Raw genomic sequence first — 26,576 nt, forward strand, 5'->3', positions numbered from 1 at the left:
GTACAGAGATAACAGTGAAGCTCTTGTGGAACCTCCTGAAAGGGGGTTCCCATGTTGAGAACTGCCGCTTGTGCATTCTTGTGTAGCCATATCTTAGTGCAAAGGTGATTAAATTGATCAATAATCTGTCCAAAAACAAAGTGCAGTATAAAGCCTTTCTAGTGAGAGGGAGTAATGTTACTCTCTGAATCTCATGCTGTTCCCATCTATCAGCCTACTTTAAATCTGCTTGAATCTGTGCCCTCTATGCACCTCACTGAAATAATGAGTACCTCATCTAAAATTAGATTGGGTACAGACTACATTGAGTTCGCTCTCTTTAGTGAGTACTCTGTTCAGTGCCGGTGCAATCATTGATACTCAAGACTACACAGTGAAATCACTCACTGTCAATCTAACCATTTGCAACTACAAATGCAGCCATTAGTGTACACTCTCAGAGTTAACCCATTAAGACCGGGAACGCATCCGTGTCATTTTAAGATTTAGATCTGCTATTTTTGAAAAATCATGAAAAATGTGTGCAAATCTTTGAATATATATATATTTTTAAAGCAAACATTTTTAACTCAAATCTTTGCTTCTGGGGGGTCCCTGGAAGAACATATTTTGAGATGGGGATCCCCGGCCAAATACATATAATTTTGGGGGTCCTTGACATGAAAAAGTTTGAGAACCACTGATTATGATTATTATCAGTGTTGGAAAGTAACTAAAGTAATATGTAACTTAAAGTAATATTATTACTTTTTCCCAGTAACTAGTAACGTAACTAATTACTTTCACTTTTTGAGTAATATTATTACCTTTACTTTTTTTCAAAAAGTAATTTATTACTTTTTTTATTAGAATACATTTTGTTTAATAAACAACAGAAGTTGTTGAGCCCAGGTGTTTGAATTTGAATATTTTTTTAGGCAAAAAATACATGAAATACATTTCAAATACTTCCAAAAAAGTCCTTGCGGTCTTGTTTCCATTGAGGTCCTTAGTATTCAATTCATAGTCAAATGGTTTTCTGTAAGTTATGAATTCATACACAGTAAAAGTCTTAGTGTTAATATAATTGAAATGAGTGTACAAATAGAACCAAATGGACCCGTCATGTGTACAGAACACTTTTCAGAGTTAAATCAACAATGAGGATTTTACAATGTAGGCTGCAGAAAAGAGAAAAAAAACAACTGCTAATGTTGAAAATGCAAAGTCAGACTTTTGGGGAGAAAGGATGAAAGGATACTGGGGGCGAGGAAAAAAAAAGTAACTAAGTAATAAGTAACTAGTTACTTTTGGCAGGGAGTAATAAGTAAAGTAACTACATTACTTTTTAAACAAGTAATATGTAATAAGTAACATATTACTATGTTGTAGTAACTATTCCAACACTGATTATTATAGACATACGTTTTTTTTTTTAAACTGTTAGGATTTAGAAGACATTTGTAGAATCCCCAGAAGCAAAGATTTGAGTTAAAAATGTTCGCTTTAAAATATATAGCAGATCTACAAGCTCATAGCACGGCACCGAGTGCCGTGCTATGAGCTTATATCTGCAAGGGGGTGTTTTTGTTCAAAAAAGTGTTGAATAGTGTATCTATATGGAACACCCAGGAATCGAACCTGGAAAGCCAACAACTTAACCACTAGCTAGGAATTCCTGGAGGAGGTACTAGGCTTTTGGTCATCAGCCAGATCGGCTCTGAGCCACTAATGCTACACTGACCCCCCCCCCCCTTTGGGTTCTCTCTCCTGATTGGATGAAATTGGACATCCACCTGAAAATGAATTTTGTTTACCAAAGAGCTGGCGAGATGGGGATACTCCTGCTACTGAACAAAGACTCTATAGCAATGATTGTTATCATAATATAGGGCTTTAAAAATGTTTGCAACAATTTTTTTTATTAACAAAACTTAAATATCACTTACAGCAACCTCTGGTGATAAACCCGCCCCATATTTGCATACTGGGCCCTGATTGGTCCCTCTCAACTTCGGAGGGAGAGAAATCCAATCTCTATTGAGAGGGGCCAGACCTAATCTGCCATGGGCATTTTTTTTTGTTGCAATGGCAGATTCGTCTGGAACCAGGCTAGTGGTTGAAGGTGGTCTCCCTAGTATTCCATTGAGAAACTGACCCTGGGTAGGACACATACTGGTCGACAAGTAGTACTGCCTGAGGCTCATATGTTCAATATCTTCCCTGGACAATATTGGGATTGCCTCTGTGCATGAGCGGTAGAAATGTGAACTCTCACACAGGAAGCCTAGGAAGGAGACCAACCTGGGTTCGAATCCCAGTTAGGACATAAAAGTTAGGGCACTCGACAACATTCGTGCCACACTTTTACAACACTTTTATTTCACCATGATCTTAGGCAACAAATGTAGTCTGCAACATTGTAAAGGGACGGCTGCCGTACAATGATTTAAGGCAAAAAGTACCATAACCCAATGAAAACAAATGGATAATGGCTGCCATCAGCTTATGGCTTACAGAGGTAAACAAAACAATAATTCTGGAGTTTTGACGTTCCAACAAAATTATAATTTTAGTTTTTATTTATTTAGAGTAGCCAATTATTATTACCACATTTTTCTCCCCAATTTAGTTGTTATGCCAATTGATTCCTCCCCACACACATTTCTGTGTTGTCACTGCTGATTGATTGATTGATTGATTGATTGATTGATTGATTGAATACTTTATTAACAGTTTGCAAAGACAAGCACAGGGAAGTAGTTCAATACAATGTCTGTTAAGAGGATTTTAAACTCACAAGAAAGCACTATAGCTTGTTTCCATTGGGGTCCTTTGTACTCAATTCATGGAAAAAAACAATTTGTTGATTGCATCAATTGATTGTATCCTACCGACTTGTGCACCTGCCAGTGAGGAGCCCCCACCAGGAGGACGTAGGGCCTTCGTCCTACTCCTACCGCCCAACACTCCCCACTGACAGGTGCCACCCTAGCCCGTAGGATTACGTGCAATGACCAATATCACCCTCCCCACCCGGCATCTCGTATAGACAAAACCTTAGCTATGTGGATGTATTTTTTTTTTTTTAATTATGAACATATTATCGATGTGCAGGTTGTATATCTGCTAATTTTGCAATTTTTGGAAAATCAAAGGATTTATTTTCCTTCATGTTTTGAAAATGTTTGCCTATACTGAACATACACAAAATAGGGAAGCCAGGGTTTTATGTGGTTAACACTCACACAATTTGACAGTGTTGTGACCAAAAAGCACAACACAGCTGTGTGAGCAGCAGCTCTGCACTGTGGGGAGCAGGGGAGTCTCTGGGGACTGCGACGTGCGACGTGACGTGATGGAAGGTCCTCCCATCACCTCCCATGTGATGTGTGTGTGTGTGTGTGTGTGTGTGTGTGTGTGTGTGTGTGTGTGTGTGTGTGTGTGTGTGTGTGTGTGTGTGTGTGTGTGTGTTTGTTTCCAGTGTTGCCATGTCCGCTTATTATAAGCGACTTTGGGCTTGTTTTTCTGTAAAGTTGCTTGTAAATTATTGGTATTGCGGGTTGCAGGGGTTTGTTTCTAAAGTGTAGCTTATTTAGGCTTGCTTCCAATTTTTTTTAAAGTATTATTTAAACCAGTGGTTCTCAAATATTTTGTGCCAGGGAGCATGTGTTATTAGAAAGTTTTTTAGAAAATCCAAATATTCCATATTTTATTTCAAGATTTTTTGAAAATAGCAGATCTACAAGCGACGCGTTGTGAGCTTGGCACTACCGATGCAGGCCTGGGTTTAAAGTGCTAATGTGGCTAATTCTTTGAGACACATCCGGGTTTTTGACCAATAAGCACCATTGTTTGGCCCGTTTTCGGGACAGCTGACGTTTTTCGGGGCAAAACAAAAGCGTCACGTGACGTTGATCCCCTTCTCCCATTTTCTCTTACTAGGACATGACGTATGTGTAGGCAGAAGAATAGTTGCTTCTTTTGGGCTTGTTTTCCTAGACCTGGTTACCTTAATTCTCTTGCATAACCTGGCAACACTGGTGTGTGCGTGTGCGTGTGTGTTGCCCTGTGTGTGTGTGTGTGTGTGTGTGTGTGTGTGTGTGTGTGTGTGTGTGTGTGTGTGTTGCCCTGGTGGTGTGTACTGTGTGTGTGCGTGCGTGGACGGTAGGTACTAGGTCCTCCTTGTCTGTTCTAATGTTATGGCTCCTCCTGCAGCAGAGGCAGCAGAACGGGGGTAGTAAGTAAGTAGAAACGGTAGAAACCAACGACGTGAAGAAGAAGAAGAGGAGGCGCCGCAACCAGCCAGCCAGCCCAGAGCCCAGCAGCATTTGTTGTTCCCCCTCCTCCTCCTTCTTCTCTGTCTCCTTCCTCCTCAAAAAAAATCACGGGAGAGAGAGAAAAAAGAAAAAAAAACAAGAGATCGCAATGTTTAGGAAAAAAACATAATACTGGTCCTGGTGTCGAGCAGCTCCTTCTTCATCGACCTCACCACCACCTCCTCTTCCTCCTCCTGCTGCTGAAGAAGAAGAAGAAGAAGATCAAGAAGGAGATCAAGAAAGGGTTTCCGAGAGATTTTCTTCCAGATTCTCCTCCAGGCTTGGGCCGCAAATGAACTCCGTCAGAGCGAGCAGCAGAAGACCAAGGCGAGTGTCTCTCAGGCCGCGCCCGGTGCAGCCGGAGAGGAACCACCACCAGCACCAGGACAGAGGAGGAGGTAACAACCACACTAGATACCATGGATCATTCTCTATTATATAGGTCATACCTTAACCCCGGTTATTTGAGTGTTATTACTGATAAATAACGTGGATAATATACCACCGTTCTTCTTCTTCTTCTCGCTTCTAATGTGACCGGGGGGGGGGGGGGATGACGTATTTGGTATGTGTAAAAAAAAAAATCCAGGTGAAACCTGTATTATTATTGTTTTAAACATGGCAAATACGTCATTTTAAAGAGAAATAATCGAAAAATAAATGCGTCATTTTTTCCAATAGTGCGTATGATACTTCTGGTCGAAATGGAGGAAGGCTTCGTACGTTGAAGCTGCTTTTTCTAAGGAGATTTGTTCGAGCTGTTATGTGTATGTGTGTGTGTGTGTGTGTGTGTGTGTGTGTGTGTGTGTGTGACGTTATAACGTGTGTATGCAACGTTATAACGTGCGTATGCAACGTTGTGTCCCGAAACAGTGGACGTTTTTTTTGTTGGAACTGTCTTCTGTCTTCATTTCGACAAAATGATTTAAAGTGGTGGGGCATAAAATAGAAACGACAACGTTACAGGGCTTCCTCTACGCTCCGTAGTACGACGGTGTCGCTCGCTGAAAAAAAAAGAACAGATCTACAAGCCGACGACGCGTCGAATCGCGTCGCGTTGTCAGCTTGTAGGTCGGTTCTCCCCCCCCCCAACTCTCGCGAGAACGACGCTTCCGACTGAGTTGTTGTGGAACGCAACGGTCAGGAAACACCGAGGCTCCGTGTGTACATGAAGGCCGCGCTTTGTTTGTTTTTGCTTTTCTTTCTTTAATTATGCCGAGTCTGTCTTTTCCCCCGTTTGTCTCAGTTAGTATTTCTGTTTTTAATTGGTCGTCGTTGTGTCAACTGACCCAAACCAATTGATGGAGTTCTAAGCTATGCAAACAAACGCCATGGTTAGCCACACAAAGCGGGGCTCACTGGGAACCTAGCCGTCTTTACGTGCTAGCAGAGCTAACGGCGCTAGCAGAGCTAACGCCAGCTGTGATTATTGTGTGTGTTTGTGTTAGCTTGTTTGTTAAGCAAGAAGAGACAGGTCAACTCTTATTTATGAGGGGGTTTGCATATTATCACGCCTGTTAATGCTATGGTTATCTGCAGTTAGTTGGGACGCATTGATCACGGTCTCTGAAATTACATTTTGTTTTTATTTGAACTGTGGTTTTTCTAATTGCTGCCTTCCTGCTAGTACCAACACGCATCTGTCAACCTCATAGCAAGGGGGACAAGACAGTCAGCAAAGGACGGATGTATGAGTGCTTGTTAACATAGAAGGGTAAATAGATAAACAGAACTGATTAGAAAGGGAAAAACTCTCAGACCTCTGCCCCAGCCCCTCACCCAATGTATCACACTGAAAAAAGTGTGGATCCCAAAAAGTACAGCTCACCCCTATTCAGATTGTGTAATGTTATTCACATGGGTTTCATCTTCTTGACACACCTTTGTGTCCGAGGATGACCTGAGTAAGTGTGGTGTATTTTCATGCCCTATGATCGTCATTAATTGCATTGATAATTATTTAATGTTTGTTTGAGCTATAAGTTGAAATAGCGCTACACTGTTCGGTATTGTATAATAGCAGTGGTTCTCAAACTTTTTCATGTCAAGGACTCTCAACTTGACACTTATTAGCCCGGGGACACCCATTTGAAAAGATATGCCAGGGACCCCCATAAGAGAAGATTTTTACGGCTCTAGCAGTGATTCTCAACCATTTTTATTTCAAGGTCCCCCAGTTTGACATGCATTAGGCTACGGACCCCCATTTAATGACATTTCTATCTCTGGGACCCCAATATGTATTGTAAAATCAATGCTAATTTAACTCAGAGTGTACAAATGGAACGGTCCATTTGGTTCCATTTGTACACTCAGAGTTACAGACCCATAAGGGTCCATTTGGTTCCTAACTATCCATCATTTAGCTGGGGACCCCTGGAACCAAATAGGAACGAGGGGTAAGCACGCACATCCTAAAACAATTATTCGGGTGCTGGACAACAATATGTACATCAGGAAAAAGAGGGGAAGTCCGCACACCGTTTCAGCTCCCAGTAGAAAAGTTTTATTTATAATAAGTTAGGCAACGTTTCGACCGCAAATGGTCTTCATCAGGTCTGATACATTACATGGCAGGGTGTGTTAAATACAGAAGGAGAGGAACAATACAATCAAGGCAGCTGTGGTAGTAATTAACCTAAATACACACTCACCAGATCTACAGGCTCAGGCCGAATAGAGTGATGCCATATAGAGAGCTTGTAGATCTAGGGAAGAGCAAAGGGGGTGGTAACGCCATCAAATTTTGTAAAACATTTTTCCAAATAAGGGCATTCAGGATGGACAGGTTAAAGGGCCAACACTAAAAAGTTCATGTGCAAATTGCAATACATTGCCATTCACAACTAAATGGACACATGGCAATTAAAAGAACCTCTATATTAAAAACGCCTAAAAGTAACAACCCCCTGGAACTCCCTCAAGGACCCCTGGGGGTCCCCGGACCCCACTTTGAGAACCAATGTCGTATACGGTGTAACTGAGTTGGCTTTACCTGGGCTAGTTGGCCATACATGCATGCATTGTTTGTAGTGGTTACCTGTCTAGTAGCCTGGGAATCATCCATGCAACCAGAGCAACAAGCAGCGTTTGCATGTCTCCTCAGGAGAGGGTATCGAGTCCTCCCACTGTGAATACATGCCTTTTTAAATATTTATTTTCTCAATAGATTGTTATTTCAATTTAAGTACATTGGAGGCCCCCTCTTGATGTGATCTGTGGATAAATTCTGTCCACGAAGCAGGTAATTGTGCAAATGTTACGGTTGCCTTGATCAGCTCTGTGTTGCAATTGCTTCTGTAACATCGTATTTTAGCATGTTACTGACAAGTTTTTCTTTGAAAACTCACAAGTGAATTGGATGCTCTATGGACAACAAGCAGCTTATGGTTCAAAACCTTGTTCTGAAACAGTTGCTCTGAAAGACAGGTCTCTGCAGTCTGTTAATAGAGCGTTAATACACTGGTACTCAACGCCAGGTCGGCATTGGGACCACCAGGGGGTCCGAAATTGGACCCTTGCGGGTCTGTAGCTCTGAGAGTGTACAAATGGAACCAAATGGACCCGGAAAGTTCCATTTGTAGTTAAATTATCACTGAGCATTTTACAGTGTAGATTTGCGTCCCGAAGATAAAAAGTAAATGGTTCCATTCTTAAATTAGTTAGAGACCCCGTAAGGGTCCATTTGGACCGAACCAGTGTGTTTACTGTGTTAATAGATTAGAAAAGGACGCGGAGTGGAGCGCACATTTCCATTAGGCCATTGGTTCTCAAAGTGGGGTCCGAGGACCCCCAGGGGTCCTTGAGGGAGTTCCAGGGGGTCCCCAGCTAAATGATTGATAGTTAGGAACCAAATGGACCCTTATGGGTCTGTAACTCTGAGAGTGTTAAAATTGTTGAGAATCACTGCTAGAGTCGTAAAAATCTTCTGGCATATCTTTTCAGATGGGGGTCCCGCGGGCTAATAAGTGTCAATTTGGGGGTCCTTGACTTGAAAAAGTTTGAGAACCACTGCATTAGGCCGAGTGGAACTCAGTGTTTGGACAAGACTGATGTCATCGACATGATGTCAGCAGTTGGAGGGCAGACTGGAGCCGTGTGGAACTCCATATTTGAGCTAGACTTGACCTACTCTGATAAGATCAGATGCACTCCGATTATCGTGGGTTTGATGTTTCACAAAATTCACAAAAATAACAGTAGCTTGACACAGATTTTACAACACATTTAGGGCTTGACTTCCTTCTTGGCCTGCTGGCAGCGTGCACAAGAAATCCGAGGCTGATCGGTGTAGTTAGTTTGCAAGATTTGAAGAATAAAAATACTCCACCTTGCCTTCAACCGGGGGAGAAGGAGAAAATAACAGGTTGTAGAAATACCATGGAAATACTGTAATAAGTACAATTTGGAAGCATGACATTATTTTTTTGGTGTGTGTGTGTGTGTGTGTGTGTGTGTGTGTGTGTGTGTGTGTGTGTGTGTTCTGTTGTGCCCAGCACTGATACATGAAAAATATGTTAATACACAATAAGCTGTACTCATTTCAGGTCCTAACCTAAACCTAACCCTAACCTTAGTGGGGGAACATAGAACCCGGGGAACCTAGGGATGACCCCTTCAGTGCCACAGCAGAGACTTGAATATTATATAGGACTAAAGAGTATTAAATGCAGGTGTAACTGTCTTCAAATACAATTTCTTAGGATTTCTTTTTTTGGATTAGTAATGTAACAAATGTTCATTTTCTTTGCCCCCATTTTCAGATGAGGACGTTCCTGCAGATATGGTCGCAGAAGAATCCGGTCCAGGAGCTCAGAATAGTCCCTACCAACTTAGGAGAAAGTCTCTATTACCCAAGAGAACAGTGTGTCCGACAAAGACAAACATGGAGGTGCAACATTTTTACACCTACAGCAGTCTTTCAAAATGGCCAACATATCTTTTTAAAGTAGATTGATTTCAGTGAAACAACATGGCCAATAAAGCCTTACTGTACAAAGTAGATTTAGGGTTTGAAATGGTACATTATATTTCTAGTTCTATGACATAAATGCCTCCACTAAGTTTGAAACATAATTTATTATCCACAGGGTGCTTCCACTTCAACCACAGACAACTTTGGACATCGACCCAAACGTCCTAGAGTTTCAGGAAAGTCTCAAGAGTTGCCAGGTAATTAAGGAACATATTCGTCCAGCATATTCCAGAATTGACCTGAGATGTACTGTAGATTACTCACCAGACTAACCACCTGAATTCCAAATCATGAAGGCAATGCAAGCACAAAGAATTTAAATGGATTAATTAAGTATTGGTGCAGTCCAACCCTGAATGCATCAATTCTAAATTTCTAATGGCAGGCATTAGACTCAGGTTCCGTGTGTGTGTGTGTGTGTGTGTGTGTGTGTGTGTGTGTGTGTGTGTGTGTGTGTGTGTGTGTGTGTGTGTGTGTGTGTGTGTGTGTGTGTGTGTGTGTGTGTGTGTGTGTGTGTGTGTGTGTGTGTGTGTGTGTGTGTGTGTGTGTGTGTGTGTGTGTGTGTGTGTGTGTGTGTGTTGGGTGTAAATTCCATGCTTTTTAAAGCCATGGTGCTCTTACTTTGACATCTAATCACAGTGTGTGCCAGACCACCTCCAGATGTGTCCTGGCAGATCTGATCCCATTCCGACCACAATTTGCCCCGTGTGCTTTTTGTACCTTGTGTAGCATGCATTCTTCGTTATCCGGGTGACATGCACAAACAGATACAGAACACTTTTCTTTTTTACCATGTTGTAAATAGGGATGAACTGTCAAAACTTTCAGCAAATTAACACATTGGGTGCCAGAATTTTATAACAGATTACGTTCGGTGCCAGAAATCTCACCGTTAAGCGGCGCGGCACTGTTTAAGCTGTAGACTCCAAGACGAGAAATCCATGTGAAACAAAGCATGCGTTCATTTTGCACAATGGTCCTGGCTAACGCCTGGAACGATAACATCTCGCACGCGAGTAACAATGGCGGAGCGATCGTGCATACAAAATGAGTCATTTTCCCCAGCGTAAAAAGTTTCGGAGTTATAGGGGTTTTAGAGAAGGAGATAGAACGGAAGCGGATGGGAGCCATGTTTTTTGACACGGTGATCCATCTGTCCTTTCCTTCTCAGAATCACCACGGGTGACAAAAAGACTGTGTTCGGCACCAAAGCGCTACTCTGTGAAAACACGGTGCAGACCGTGTTTGGCACCCGATGTGTTAACTCTTTGACTGCTAGAGTATTTTCATAAAGTACTCCCCCAGTGCCAGCGTGTTTTTTTGTTTTGTTATTTTGTTACTTAATTTTCATATAGTATGTCTAGCTGCGGTTTTGAACACATACGATGATTCCACCAGCAGAGAGCAGCAAATAGCCACCTTCATCAGCTCGCTGACTCGCTGCCCCCCCCCCCCCCCCAAACCGGATGTGACGTGTTCTCAGATTCTCCGATGGGCCAAAAATACGATGTGATACACGACGGCGATGACTGTTCGTCACCCAGACTATAGATTATAGAAGTGGACCTCTCCGTAGTTTTTTTTATACCGTGTGAAAAACCGTGTGTTTCTCTATTCTGGCCGAAAATGACCGTGGAAAAAAAAGAAAACCGGAAACGGAATCTGCATCATAAAACCGGATGCAGATGTCGGTGAAGTAAGTGGAACTCGAAACCTAGAATGAAAAATGATCAGAATAGCGCGATCAGAGATTAAACAATGAACGCGTCTAACGCGTCGACGGCCAACTGGACAAACTAGCAATTGACGCGTTATCGAGTCAACCGCTGTCAAAGAGTTAATTAGAAATCTTGCAGAAAATTTGCACCCAAACAGTAATTTTTTGCACATTTTTTTATTTTATATATATATATGTATATATATATATATATATATTAAAAATATACATTTTGTTTCCCAGAGAATCCATGTCCCTATTGATATTTTTCTAATCCCATGATTATTTTCTTTTTTGACTCGTCAGCAGCTCCTGCAGAGCAATATCTACAGGAGAAGCTTCCAGACGAGGTGGTGCTGAAGATATTCTCGTACCTGTTAGAGCAGGACTTGTGTCGTGCTGCGTGTGTGTGCAAGCGCTTCAGCGAGCTGGCCAATGATCCTATCCTCTGGTGAGAATAATTGTTCTGAGGACTGTTTATTGAGACTCATGTAGATGTTGGACATTTTTCATTGGGGATATTCAAGGTAGAAAAAGTGTTCATAATGTCAATTGTTTATTAACGGGAGTCCTGCTTAAGGGAACACAGATTGTGATATTATTTAGTTTAATTTAAAATGTACTTTTCTATGTCTTCCGTTGCAGGAAGAGGTTATACATGGAAGTATTTGAGTACACACGGCCCATGATGCACCCAGAGGCAGGGAAGTTCTTCCAGATTAACCCAGAAGAGTATGAACAGCCAAACCCGTGGAAGGAAAGCTTTCAGCAACTGGTATGCAATCTCATTTGTGTCCACTGACCCTCTGCTGCGGTCAATAAACCAAAAATATTTTTTTTAACCATTGCGAGGCTATTGCAATATTTTCATATAAAAAATAAAGAAAACACAGGACATATGCCCCAAGCCATGAGGAGATGCCCTCAAAGGTCTGACAGACAAGCACCACAGAGACTGTTGCTTCAAGTGTAAATCAGATTTAGATCTAGATTATTTTTTGTAGACTTTTTCTGCCTTTCTATTGATAGGAACAGTAGACTGACAGGAAATAGGGAGAGAGATGGGGGGGTGACACACAGCAAAGGTCGTCGGGATTGGGAGTCGAACCCGCGACACGCTTTCAGGCTGGATTACCAGCCCAGGTGCCCAGACGGTTACGCCAAACGTCCGGGCCTAGATTACATTTCTGAACAGTCAAATAATAACTATTACTGTGGCATTTGCAAATGGAAATATGTTACTGTTCCCACCTTTTTTTCCCTCTTTTTTTTTCTCCCACATTTACTTTTTTTTTTTGTATTAAATTTGTGACATGGTGGATTCTTCAGACAGTCTCCTGGATGGGGGGCTCGTAGCCGTCAGCTCGCTCCACCTTGACCCCCGTCTCGTCACCAGTGGCCTTGACTGCACTTCCGCCACCATGGAGCTCCATCGGTTTGCCCAACTCAAACTCTGGCTCGTTCAGCATCTGGACCTTCCTTACACAGACATCGGGATAACCCTTCTGGAAAGCCTCCTCCATGTCCTTGCCAACACTGTAAGGGACCAGCTTGATGACTTGAACGACTTCGAGGTCATCGGTCTGGACCTCAGGGGTCCTGATCTTCTTGTGCATCCGATTGTGCATCCGATTGTGCATCTGGCGGATCTGTCGAATCTGTCGATGCTGGGCCTGCTGTGGCTTAACGATCTTGGTGGTACCAAGATACCTTGGTGATGCCAAGAAACCATCACAGAACAGACGCACCAGGTAGCCGTCAGTGGTCTTCACGTCCACTCGGGTCTCGAACGGAGTCTGCCGTTTCTTGTCTTTGGTGAAGCACTTGACAATGGAGCACTTGACAATGGAGCACATTTGGTTACGGGTCAGGTCCATGCCGTGGAAGTTGGTCAGACAATTCTCGCCCTGGACGTCCTCTGTGATCAGCTTGAACTTGCGGAAGGCTACCTTATCGTTCAGGTTCAGGTCAGCAAGGTTCACCTCAAACACGAGGTCTGAGTCTATTCTGGTTTCCTGAGTCCTGGTCTCGCCAAGATCGGGGACGATGAACATGTCTGGTGCCTTGACCGTGTCCTTCTTCTTCTTGTCCTCCACAATCTTTTTTTCACCCTTTTTTCCGCCTTTGGTCAGTCTCTTATTCTTGCCGTCTGCCATGTTGGGACCATATAAAATACTACTCAAAGGAAAGGTGACTGGTTGTCTAAGTGTAGCTGGTCAATGATCTTGAAGGTTCTAGTCTTAGGGATAGACGGTAGATTCGGTGTAACGAGGACTGTCTACAACCTCAAAGGTGACGGCCACCCTTTATATTGTGCTTGGCTGGATGCTCATGACATTTCACTGATATGTGGAGTCTGTATATGGAGTTTTACATTAGCATGATTTCAGCACTGGATGTCTCTATATGGAGTACCAATATTTAGTGGGTAACTATGGTAACCTATCAAATACCCATGATGACACACACACACACACTCACTCACTCACTCACTCACTCACTCACTATGGTGTTCCGGTGAGTGTGAAGTACATTGTGGTCAGATGACTAGAAAAAGCGATATATTATAAATGTGGTCCATTTACCATGGGATTCATGCTGGCAATAATTTTTTTTACTTCTATTGTATGTGGAAATATGGCATGGAGCTAGTGCCATGCATTGAGTATCCACATCTGCTTCCACAAGGCTGATATTTGAAATCATATCCACAGCGTCCATGTTTATTAGTCTGCATTTTGTTAGCAAAATAAAAAGTTATAAAGGCAGGTGTGGTGGGCTGTCTCTTCATTAGGCACCCATTTTCAGTTCAATTTGCACTTCTGCGTGTCACACTTTCAATAGCATCAGATGCAACGCCAATAGGCTCTGTGCATAACTGTAGTTCTCTTTTCCAGAAGGTGGCCTAGACATTTCCTGTTCCGGGGTCGGTTTCTCATAGCTTCATTTGATTGGCTCAGCAGCAGATTTGAACTGGAGACGCACCTCACCTTCATATGCGTTACTGTTTCCGAGCCAATCAAATGAAGCTATGAGGAACTGACTCGGAAGAGTCCACCTTCTGGAAAAGGGAACTACAGTCTATCATTAGTTTACCGCCCTCAAACTAGGGGCCATATTGTATAAGGTGTTGCTCATTCAGGGCAGGTTTATAGCAAGTATGACTTCTTTGACAGTGTTCACTCTTTATTATAACATTTTTGGTAAGACTTTATTTTAAGGTCAGGTCTATAATGGGTTATAGCCACATTTACAATGCATTATAAATGCGATTATAATGCACTATAGACCCGACCTTTAAGTAAAGTGTTACTGCATTATTTTTCTCCAGTAATGTTCTGTATGAATACATCTAATGTTGTGTTAAAAGGCAAACCCAGTGACCACAATGTATAATCAGTATGCAATGTGGAGGTACACTATGTGTACTAATTGTGTCTCCATATTTTGAATAGTGAAAAGTAATGCTTTTTTTTTAGCTCAAATCAAAAAGTGACACAGATGCGTTTCAGGTCTTAATGGGATAATTGAATTCAATATTCAGCTTTATTCCAAGATCTATCGATGGCTTCCGTAATTGAAGTAATTATTCAGCTTCATATCAAGATAAGTATGCCCTGTTAATTCCCTCTTGCGCAGTTGGTGTTAAATTAATTCTTGGGATTTCTGTTTCTTCACAGTACAAAGGAGCACACGTTAAACCAGGCTTTGCTGAACACTTCTACAGTAATCCTGCCAGATACAAGGGAAGGGAAAACATGCTTGTAAGTGAACCACCGTAATTCTTCATAGTTTTTGAGTTTTTTTTTTTTTTTCAATTTCTGCGCACCAAAACATAAACCTGATATCTTGTATGCCCGATTTATACTTTGTTGCTTAGCAGCAGTGGTGTAAAGTAACTAAGTACATTTACTCAAGTACTGTACTTAAGTACAATTTTGAGGTACTATTACTTTACTGGAGTATCTTCCAATTGTCTATACTTTTATTACTTCTACTCCACTACATCTCAGAGGCAAATATTGTACTTTTACTCCACTACAATTTGAAAACTTTAGTTACTAGTTACTTTGCAGATATAAATTATTACATTATAAAACATACATTAACCACTTTAGCCCTATTTTATACCTGGGCTATTTGAAAATTGCCGATCTACAAGCTCAGAACGCGTCGCATCGTGACACGTTGTGAGCTTGTAGATCTTTTACTTTCGATACTTTAAGTACATTGATACCAATACCTTTGTACTTTTACTCAAGTAAATTTTGAATTCCGGACTTTTACTTGTAACAGAGTATTTCTACATTGCATTGCATTATTGATACTTTTGACTTACTGACTTAAACCCTTTGCTCTTTGGGGAGCATAGGTCATTTATGAATTTCCTCCAGCCATTGATACGTTTACTTAAGTAAAACATTTGAGTACTTTTTCCACCACTGCTTAGCAGTGCAAATAGCAGACGTATATCTATAAGCTCACAATGTGTTGCACAACTATCTATTCTTTCTGCCGTCTCTCTCCTCAGTACTATGACACCATCGAGGATGCCCTTGGAGGGGTCCAGGAGGCCCACTTTGATGGTCTGATATTTGTCCACTCTGGTATTTACACAGATGAATGGATCTACATCGAGTCGCCCATTACGATGATCGGAGCAGGTATGGCTCTGATACAGAGTTACTGCAGTTTTGTATTCATTCGTTTTTGTCATTTCTTTGTTCAGTTTAGTTTCGATTAGTTTTCACAGTTGGTTTGTTTCCTTCAGCATTCAGTTTAGTTGTTATTGTTTAAAGATGTTTACTTTGAGTTTTTATTAGCTTCAGTATTATTTTTAGTTAAAAAAATGATAATTATATGGGGGATATTTTTCAGTGGATAGTTACAATAGAAACATTTTGTGAAGGCAATTGATTAATATCTCAATATTAATAAAACAAATAAATGTTTGGTTAACTAATGTTTTTCACACCTAGTTTTAAATCTTTACTTTTAGTTAACTATATAATAACCTCCTTATGAAGCCTCACTTCCTTATGCATACAGTTGACTTGGTCTCCCAATTGAACCGTATCTCCATTTCACAGCTCCAGGAAAAGTTGCTGACAAGGTGGTCATTGAGAATACCAGAGATTCTACATTTGTGTTCATGGAAGGTTCCGAGGATGCATATGTTGGATACATGACCATAAGGGTGAGACAACCAGTTAATATAAATAACATTGTAGTAGGCCATGTGGCAATCTTTGTTCTATTGTTTTATTAATTCTATGCATGCATGCTATGTCAGCTTGACCTGTGAATTCTTTCATTGTTGCTGTTACGAGTATATTCATTGTTGCTGTTACGAGTATATTGATATATGCTCTTCTGTCTCGTTGTAGTTCAATCCTGATGACAAATCCGCCCAGCACCACAATGCACATCACTGCTTGGAAATTACAGTCAACTGTAGCCCCATCATTGATCACTGCATCATACGCAGCACGTGCACAGGTAACGTCCTGAACGTATCCTGATTTTCGCTACTGTATATTTGGCATAGCAGAACGTGTGCTCTGACTGTCTTGAGATATAATGGGGACAGTTTCATAAGATCTTGATGAAGAATGTGATTTAGTCTTGCAGCAAGCAAAAAAGCTATTACAAAGAACTGGTTGCAGAAAAACTGCCCTACCATGGGACTATTTGTCAGTATTGTGAGACAATTGCATCTCTTAGAGCAGATGACCTACTCTTTGAGGCTCCAAAAGGAGTTGGGTGAAAAAAGATGGGGGGAAATGGCTGGACTATTTAGATAGCGTGCCAGATCTCTGATGATGGCTGGTTGTCCTCCCTATGGTATATTGTACTTTGTATTTAGTCTTAAATCCTGTCAACATGTTTCAGTCTTATTACTGGTACCAAATGTCCCATTTTATTTGTTCTTGTTTTTTTTGTTATTTTTTTTACTGCTATTTTTTCTGTTGCTTTTTTGTACTATTTGATTTTATGTACTGTCTGATAAAACTTCTGAAAATAAAGAGTTAAAAAAAAAGAAAAAAAGAATGTGATTTAGTGTTGCATTTCTAAGTCTTGATCTCCCTGTTTTCAGTCGGGTCCGCTGTCTGTGTTAGTGGCCAAGGTGCTTGTCCCACAATAAAGCATTGCAACATCAGCGACTGTGAGAACGTGGGCCTTTACATCACAGATCATGCACAGGTGAGATATGCTATTTAGTTAACCCATTAAAGCCGGGAACGCATCTGTGTCATTTTTAGATTTCTTTGGCTATTCAAAAATAGCAGATATTTTTTGCAAATCTTTGAATATATATATATATATATATATTTAAAGCAAACATTTTTAACTCAAATCTTTGCTTCTGGGGGGATTCTACAAATGTCTTCTAATTCGTAACAATGTTTTGAAAAAAATGATGTTGCTATAATCAGTGGTTCTCAAACTCTTTCATGTCAAGGACCACCCAAAATTACATGTATTTGGCCGCGGACCCCCATCTCAAAATATTTTGTTCCAGGGACCCCCCCAGAAGTTGTAACAGAGTTAAAAATGTTTGCTTTAAAAATATATATTCAAAGATTTGCACACATTTTCACGATTTTTCTACAAGCTCATTGAGCTTGTATATCTGCCATTTTTGAATAGCCAAAGAAATCTTAAAAGGACTGAAAACGGCTGAAAAAGAACGATGGCACTTAGCTTCTGTATAATAACTGGATCACCTATCATATTCTTTACCTAATACGCCTTTTAGGAACACTGTATATACTGTATGTGTTCAGTGTTCAGTAGAAGCTGGTCAGCAATTAAAAAACAGAAATTCGAAACAGGTTTAAAACCATTGAATTATAAACGGAGTGGGCTACTTGCTGGTATGCTTGTCTCTGTATAATGATTATTTTTTAAATATGCTAATGGTGGTTGAGGCCAGAGGGATCAGCAAAGCTAATGTGAGGAACTCATTATTTTTGGCCACCATGTGTTCAGAATTTAAAATGTGCAGGAATGCAGCTTTCTGACCCCTACCTCCTACATTTAATCTGTGTGCCTGCACTTACATTTTACAAGTTGTACTTGTACGATGAACGACAGTGAGGTCAGCTCACTTTATAGTCTTCAGTTCAATGCTGATGTCAGACAGATGCAAAAAGTAATGTAATACAGTACATGTACATGTAGTACATGTAATTATAACCAAGCATTTCATCACTGTTATTGTCATATGCTCAACTCTACTGTATAGGACAATATAGACAATTAAAAAAAAAGATCGACAAACGCCTCTGACTTCAGCTCTTGTGCATTTTCAGGGCATTTACGAAGACAACGAGATCTCAAACAACGCGCTGGCTGGGATCTGGGTGAAAAACCACGGCAACCCTATAATACGACGGAATCACATCCACCATGGCCGAGATGTGGGTGTCTTCACTTTTGATCATGGCATGGTAAGCTGAAACTTGTTGGGTTTAGTCTACAGCAGGGGTACTCAACAGGCGGACCGCTTAGATTATTTTTTTGGATTCTTGGAGGGGGTGTGAAAAAGTATTTGAATTGTTGTTCTGTTGTTTTCATGTTTATTTTCATGTATGTTTTCATACTCTGCACCAGACGCGGAAATCCCAGGGGGTACCCCCCCCCCCCCCCCAAGTTATTTAGAATAAAAAATAAATGTTAAAATCTTTAAAAATACTTATTTAATAGTCTGCAGCCCAAAGCTGCTGGTAAATTCCATCAAAGGCTAAATACCGGCATGAGAGACCGATGGCGGACACTTGCTTTGAAGAGACAGTTTAACAGAGTAGTCCTGTTGAAAGATCTTTTACTCATTCAATCCGGGAACGCATGTCTGTCATTTTAGATTTCTTTTGCTATTCAAAAAAAGAAGAGATACAAGCCCGCGGTATGAGCTTGTAGGTCTGCTATTTTTGCATAGCCCAAAGAAAAAAAAAAAATTACACAGATGCGTTCCCGGTCTTAATGGGTTAAAGAACTTTGAAGAGAGAGTTTAACAAGGAGTACTCCTGTTGATCCTGTTATAGTTTGATGGGTTGAATTGAATTGAATAGATTTTGACACACCGATCACTGTAAGGGTGTTAATCTAATCTTAAGTCTATGTTCAGTTGCTTAATACTTGAATACAAAAAAATATATATATTGCATACATTTGAGGGAAGATATGACAGTTTGGATAAACAAGCTTCTACTGAATTATTTTTGATTTTTTCTGTTCTTCCCATTTTTCAGGGTTACTTTGAAAGCTGCAACATCCACAGAAACCGCATAGCGGGCTTCGAGGTGAAGGCGTACGCCAACCCCACGGTGGTCCGCTGCGAGATCCATCACGGCCAAACGGGGGGGATCTACGTGCACGAAAAGGGCCGCGGACAGTTCATCGAAAACAAGATCTATGCAAACAACTTTGCCGGGGTGTGGATCACCTCCAACAGTGATCCAACGATAAGGTCAGTGCAGTCGCAACAACGCCATATTGTCAGTTAACACTCCAACCCTAGCACCCCTATTCCTGGGGGGAACATTCGTCAGAAATAGCAGATCTGTGAGCTCAACATGTTGCGTTGTGACGTGTTGTAGAGATTGTAGATGTGCTATTTCTTGGCGAAGAGATTTGCTTTTTAAGTGGTTAACCACTTTTCATGTATAGGAAATGTATTTCCTTTAATCAAAGATTTTCAAAATGTTTCAAAAATAATGATTGGCTACTTTAGAAATAGCACTTAAAGGGATAGCTCACCCCCAAAATGACCCCATGGAGACTTGAATTCATGGATATTTATTCGTTTTTGTCGCATTCCTAAGCCAATAATTTGATGACCAGCAGCGGTTCTGGTAGGAGACACAAAGAGTCTCCTTTGTGTCTCCTACCGGAACCGCTGCCTACCGGTCCACTGGTCATCAAATTATTGGCTTAGGAATGCGAAAAAAACTAAAAAAATATCCATGAATTCAAGTCTGCATTGGGTGAAAAGTACGTTTTTTTGGGGGTGAACTATCCCTTTAAGAAGATGAAGGTATGTAGCTTACAGCTAAGGGATGTGTGAGGTGTTGAATTGTCCTTTTGATTTATCCAAACACAGGGGCAATGCCATTTTTAATGGTAACCAAGGTGGCGTTTACATCTTCGGTGACGGTCGCGGCCTTATCGAGGGAAACGACATCTACGGCAACGCGTTGGCTGGAATCCAGATCCGGACAAACAGCTGTCCTATCGTCAGGCACAACAAGATCCATGACGGACAGCATGGCGGCATATATGTGGTGAATATTTTATTTAGATTTTGATTATTATCACAAAACATTCATTAACCACTTCAGCCCTATATACATTTCGGCCATTTCAAAATAGATCTACAATGCGTCGCGATGCGAGATCTGCTACTTTCAAAATATTTTTATATATTTGAAAACTTGTGAAATGGGACATTCTGCATGATGAGTACTTTCTACTTTTGGTACTTTTAAGTACATGTTGATACCATTACTTTCACTTGTAACAGAGTGTTTCTACATTGCAGTATTGATACTTTTACTTAAGTAAAAAACTTGAATGCTTTTTCCACCACTGGTAACATAGTATTATGTATTTAATATATTGTAGGTGGTGTGTTAACATGCATGTAACACTTGTGTGTGTGTGTCCTACAGCACGAAAAGGGACAAGGTGTAATAGAGGAGAATGAGGTGTACAGTAACACACTGGCAGGAGTGTGGGTTACGACGGGGAGTACGCCTGTGTTGAGGAGAAACAGGATACACAGCGGGAAGCAGGTACACACATACACACACACACACACACACACACACACACACAAGAATGTTAACCATGAGAGAATATTAACCCATGAACGCTCTGTGTAACTATTTTAACCATTATTTTATACTTTGGCTATTCAAAAATAGCAGATCTACAAGCTCATAGCGCAGCACCGAGTGCCGCGCTATGAGCTTGTAGATCTTTTTTTTTTAAATCATGGAAATGTGTGCAAGTCTTTGAATATATGTATATTTTTAAAAGCGAACATTTTTAACTCAAATCTTTTCTTCTGGGGGGTCCCTGGATCAACATATTTTGAGATTAGGGTCCTTGGCCAAATACATATAGTTTTGGGGGCCCTTGACATGAAAACGTTTGAGCACCACTGCTATGGGAACATACGTTTTTTTAAGAAAATGTGTATATGGAATGAGACTGCCACATAGACTTGATGCATGTTGCATTTGCATCAGAGAGTATGTTGCATAAAAAGTGCGCCTAGCTTCAATATACCCGTCAAGTCAAGTTGAACAAATACTTCCTGTTGTGGTTTTGGGTGAACCAGTTGCCGTCTGGTTCATGTTGGGTGCATTTATAACATCTGCATATACTCTGCTGCGCAACAAATAGTGGAAATGGTGGATACTAGCTCACAACGCATCGCATTGTGATGTGTTGTGAGCTAGTAGATCAGCCTATTTAGATCAGCTAAATTAGCAATATTTGAAAAAACGAAACGCACAAACAAAAACGTAGTTTTTTTTCCTCTCTTGTCTAAACAGGTTGGTGTCTACTTTTATGACAATGGACATGGCGTGCTAGAAGACAATGACATCTACAATCACATGTATTCTGGGGTTCAAATTAGGTTTGTGGAATTCAACAGACTCCTCTGTAAACATTTATCCAACTGATATAAAGCATCTAGTAATGATAATACGGTAATTATCTTTTATTTGTGTTTTGGCAAATGTTTGTTTTAGTTTTATCTGAGTTGAAAATAAATTAGTGTCTTAGGTTTGTTTCCATTCCAAACAGCAGTAACCGTTCGGCTCTATTCATAACATGTATCATACAGCTCACAATATCTCTCATGTTTCCCTCTTGACAGGACGGGCAGCAACCCCAAAATCAGACGGAACAAGATCTGGGGAGGCCAGAATGGCGGCATTTTGGTTTACAATTCTGGTGAGAAGGCGGCTTACTTAACCTTAACCACATGGATGCTAGCATCCCTCTTCTGGGGCAAACATTCGGTGAAAGTAGCCGATCTACAGGCTCACATAATGGCATTTCCTCCCGATACTAAAACATAGATTTGTGTGCGTGTTTCAGGCTTAGGCTTCATAGAGGACAATGAGATCTTCGACAACGCCATGGCAGGAGTTTGGATCAAAACGGACAGCAATCCCACACTGCGGAGGAACAAGATCCATGACGGCCGGGACGGCGGGATCTGCATATTCAACGGAGGACGAGGTGAGTGTCGCTATCGACCTTTTTGTGGTGTTCACCACAAGCTGAAATGATCAGTGACTGGCACAATGATACATGGAGAGGATACTAATAACAAATGCAAGAATGTCATGGCGGGTACTTTTGCTGCACAACAGTGACTCCATGCCACCACTATTAGCCGAATGTCTTAAAATAAATAACATTATGTTTTTAACATCATAATTAAAATCAGAGACTGATGAAGGCTGGATAGCCCATACGTCTGTCATCTTGTCATCTTGAGGCATATGGAACAATACAAAAATTACTTATGATTTATTGAACCGTTTATTTAGACAATGCACCAACGTGGTCAGAGCGCGGTGGTAGAGACATGGTTGATACCATTATATCCCTAACTGACACAAGACAGGTCTTATCTATAGTTTAAAAGGGATAGTCCACCCCAAAATGACTTTTTAGTCACCCCATGGAGACTTGAATTCATGGATATTATTTAGTTTTTGTTAAGCCAAACTTTTGATGACCGGCAGCAGTTCCGGTAAGAGTCTCCTTTGTGTCTGCTACCGGAACCGCTGCCTACTGCCAAAAATACAATAAAATCATGAATTCAAGTCTCCATGGGGTGACTAATCGATAGAAAAAAAAGTGCTCATGCCCTATTTCATACGATGGGGTCGCTTGGTGAAAATAGCGACGTACAAGCTCACAACAACACGTTGAGATGAAACGTGTTCATAATCCCCCCCCCCCCCCCCCCCCACACACACACCTATAATGGACAACATGCCAGAAACAGGGGGGACAGCAGGTTGAAAGTGATTATCAACAGAAATGTCCTCTGTTTGTCCTCAGGTCTGCTTGAGGAGAACGACATCTTCAGAAATGCCCAGGCAGGAGTCCTGATCAGCACCAACAGCCATCCCATCCTCCGGAAAAACAGGATATTTGATGGCTTTGCTGCAGGTGGGTTGTGTCAGCAATCGGCATGCTGACTGTGATCATTATTTAACTAAAGAATGGCTAAAATCTACTGCAGTGGTTCTCGAACGCAGTGTTGATTTGACAGCAAATTTTGATTTAGTTTTAGTCAGTCTTTTGAATAAAATTCCATTTAGTTTTAGTCATATTTTAGTCGTTTGAAATGTTTTAGTTTGTCGTCTAGCTTTAGTGGACTAAATATCATCGTAATGGCAGATTTTACACTTGGTTGCATGCTGAAAATAGCCGATCTACAAGCTCACAACGCGTCGCAGCGCGAACTTGTATCTGCTATTTTTGAACATTGTTTTAGAAAATCTTGAAAATCTTGGAAATGTTTTAATTATTCTGCTCTTCTGGGGGTCCCTGGCACAAAACATTTTCTGATGGGGGTCCGTGGCCAAATAAATATCAATTTTGGGGGTCCTTGACTTGAAGTTTGAGATAGACTTGGTGTAGACAAACTACCCTAGCTAATGGGGCGTTTCTGTCCTATTGGAAGTGAAAGACTCCGGACTTGAACTGTTTTTTTTTGTGTATTTAGGTATTGAGATTACAAACCATGCCACAGCAACCCTAGAGGGCAATCAGATTTTCAACAACCGCTTTGGGGGGCTGTTTCTCGCATCTGGTGTCAACGTAACAATGAAAGGTAACTACTTCTTTCTTTATCCATTTTTAACAAGCAAATGTAGTCACAACCACGTCAACATGTACACCATACACATGACAAAGCAAAACAAAAGAATAAGCAGAAAAAAAAACTAAGAAAATAGTGTCATTCAGTTTCCATTATACTTTACCTAGCATGCAGGCCTGTCAATCCTCTTCAGAGTAAAATAAAATGGTAAATGGTATAGTGCTTTAATCCAAAGCGCTTTACATAGATTGTGCATTACATTCACCCATTCACACACACACACACACACATTCATACACCGATGGTGGAGGAAACCATACAAGGCACCAACCTGCTCATCGGGAGCAATTAGGGGTTCAGTGTCTTGCTCAAGGACACTTCAACACTAACTCTGGGGGGAGATCGGGATCAAACTGGAAACCTCACAGCTTCCTTCCGGCCGCTCTACCGGCCACTCTACCCCTGAGCCACTGCCGCCCCTAGATCATTCCACTCATCTTTTTAACGACTTGAACCCTGGCGTCCCTATTTTTGGGGCGAACGTTTGGCGTCACAACACGACAAGCAGATATGCTGTTTTCGCCGAAGAGATTTGTGGTAGAGGGGAAAAAGAAGCAGAACAAATATAGAGCCCTGGGGGGAACCCAATGTCAACTATTTATAGAGTTTAGCTGGTTAAAAGTTCTTGTTTTCCTTTAATAGAATACTTTCCTTCCTTTCCTTCCCAATGCTCGTGTCATTTGGTCACAAATATTTTTGACATTTCATTTGTTACCCACAAATTGCTTATTCAAGTTTAAAAAAAATGTAATGGACTTCAAACAGAGCTCAGCAAATTGTTCTTTTCTCCCATTTTCTAGATAACAAAATAATGAACAATCAAGATGCCATAGAAAAGGCTGTGAGCAGAGGTCAGTGCCTGTACAAGATTTCAAGCTACACCAGCTATCCAATGCACGATTTTTACAGGTAATTATCGGAGTTGATCATCACAGTCTCAAAAGCTGTGTAATCTGTATTCAAGTCTCATGGTTCCTTTTTTGTCTCACGGCTGATGTCATCCGTTTCCCATAGGTGTCACACCTGTAACACAACAGACCGCAACGCCATCTGTGTGAACTGCATCAAAAAGTGCCACCAAGGACACGACGTGGAGTTCATCAGGCATGACCGGTCAGTCATACAATTAGCAGATGCAAATATATGATCACATCAAAAAATCTGTTGACCCATTCAATCTAGGAACCTGTCTGTGTCATTTTGAGATTTCTTTGGGCTATTCAAAAATAGCAGATCTACAAGCTCATAGCGTGGCACCGAGTGCCGCGCTATGAGCTTGTAGGTCTGCTATTTTTTAAAAATCGCACGAAAGATACACGGATTGCTGTCTTACCTTAAGATGAACTTAATGAAAACAGGCATGATGATTAGTCCAACAGTGGATCATATTATTTTACCCAAAGTAAACAACTGTCTGCCACCGACTTGAAAAAAACATGCTACTGCTTCTAATTAACAATGCATTGCACCTGTGCTGACCTACTGAACCAGGGAATATACCATTTGTCAAGATAGGGGGAATACAAGTCTTTGAATCTTTGAATAGCCAAATAAATCTAAAACGCATTCTGCGTGGATGTACTCATGAGACGAATAGTTTAAATTAATGCGAATTAATCACAAAATACCTGGTGCGTAATGACCTTTTAAGCTCGTATTTGAGAAACAAATGGGATTCGTCTGCAGTCTGAACAAAGCCTTATTATGACCTCTAAGTCAAGGTCAAGTTCTATATATATTAACTCGGTAGTTCTCAAACCCTGGACCCCACTTTGAGAACCAAATGTATTAACTTTACTTTATTTTGCTCCCCTGCAGATTTTTCTGCGACTGTGGTGCCGGGACGCTGTCGAACCCGTGCACGTTAGCAGGAGAGCCGACTCATGACACGGACACGTTGTATGACTCTGCCCCTCCTATAGAGTCCAACACATTGCAGCACAACTGAACTTCAGGCTACAACAGTGATGGACACACACACACACACAGACTACATTTCTTAAAGTCCTGCTTTTGGAGCAAGAAATCCGAACTTAAAAAATATGAAATTCATTCTAACAGAACCCATGAAGTGGCTTTCAAATAAAGAAAGAAAAAAAAAAAGACTTGGGACAAAAATAATTCTGAAAGGAGACATTCAAAAAAGGAAGTTCTCTTATGGATGCCACACTTTTTTTTCTTTCCCTGCAATTTATCGACACAGAAAGAGAGGACTCCTGGATGGAGAGCAGATTATAGTTGACTCAGGGCGTGGGGGGCATGTTGGACGAGAGCCATCAGGCCTCACCTGCCTTTTGAGAAATGGAACATGGAATATTGCAGTCATGTACCGACCCATTGTGGACACACGCTCAGTCGTAAAGAGGCATTCTTTCCTCATGTGGAGGCATAAGCTCCAATACAATGCTTCCATCACTGGGCAACTGTTGAGCTCGTGTATACGTACGTACGGGGGGGGAATAACCTAGCACTTCAGCTTTTTTTTCCTTTCTTTTTTTAAGAAAATGTTGATTTGATTTTAATGCCTTTTTTTGTGTAGTTTTGTATTTTCATGCAAAAATCTTACTGTACTTGAATGTCTTTTATTTTATTAAATGTGTTTATTGTTTTGTTTATTACACCCTAGGCTTGCTGTAATTGTACTCATGTCGCAGTATCTAACTT

The 26,576-nt window shown here is 41.0% G+C and overlaps 1 protein-coding gene across 3 annotated transcripts; it reads left to right on the forward strand.

Annotated features, from left to right (window-relative positions):
- Window positions 1–4,174: 4,174 nt before the first annotated feature.
- Window positions 4,175–26,532, forward strand: LOC308100129 (F-box only protein 11). Of its 3 annotated transcripts, none has more exons than XR_013934413.1 (22): window positions 4,175–4,696; window positions 9,062–9,189; window positions 9,389–9,470; window positions 11,297–11,441; window positions 11,636–11,765; window positions 14,671–14,754; window positions 15,522–15,654; window positions 16,081–16,187; window positions 16,378–16,489; window positions 17,088–17,194; window positions 18,307–18,444; window positions 19,246–19,463; window positions 20,097–20,277; window positions 20,665–20,787; window positions 21,556–21,641; window positions 21,885–21,961; window positions 22,109–22,252; window positions 23,087–23,197; window positions 23,757–23,864; window positions 24,713–24,763; window positions 24,927–25,025; window positions 25,731–25,871. XR_013934413.1 is itself a non-coding variant. In XM_080449035.1 (22 exons), the coding sequence occupies exons 1-22, from the start codon at window positions 4,591–4,593 to the stop codon at window positions 25,858–25,860; spliced, it is 2,658 nt and encodes an 885-aa protein (XP_080305161.1). In that variant the 5' UTR covers window positions 4,177–4,590; the 3' UTR covers window positions 25,861–26,532. The 3 variants fall into 3 exon arrangements, 2 of the variants coding, with proteins under 2 accessions (XP_080305161.1, XP_080305162.1); XM_080449035.1 differs by having other exon boundaries at window positions 4,177–4,696; window positions 24,713–24,821; window positions 25,731–26,532; XM_080449036.1 differs by having other exon boundaries at window positions 4,178–4,696; window positions 11,300–11,441; window positions 24,713–24,821; window positions 25,731–26,532.
- Window positions 26,533–26,576: the final 44 nt, after the last annotated feature.

This window comes from Gymnoscopelus braueri (genome assembly GCF_963280865.1).
Source record: "Gymnoscopelus braueri genome assembly, chromosome: 14".
NCBI lineage: Eukaryota > Metazoa > Chordata > Actinopteri > Myctophiformes > Myctophidae > Gymnoscopelus > Gymnoscopelus braueri.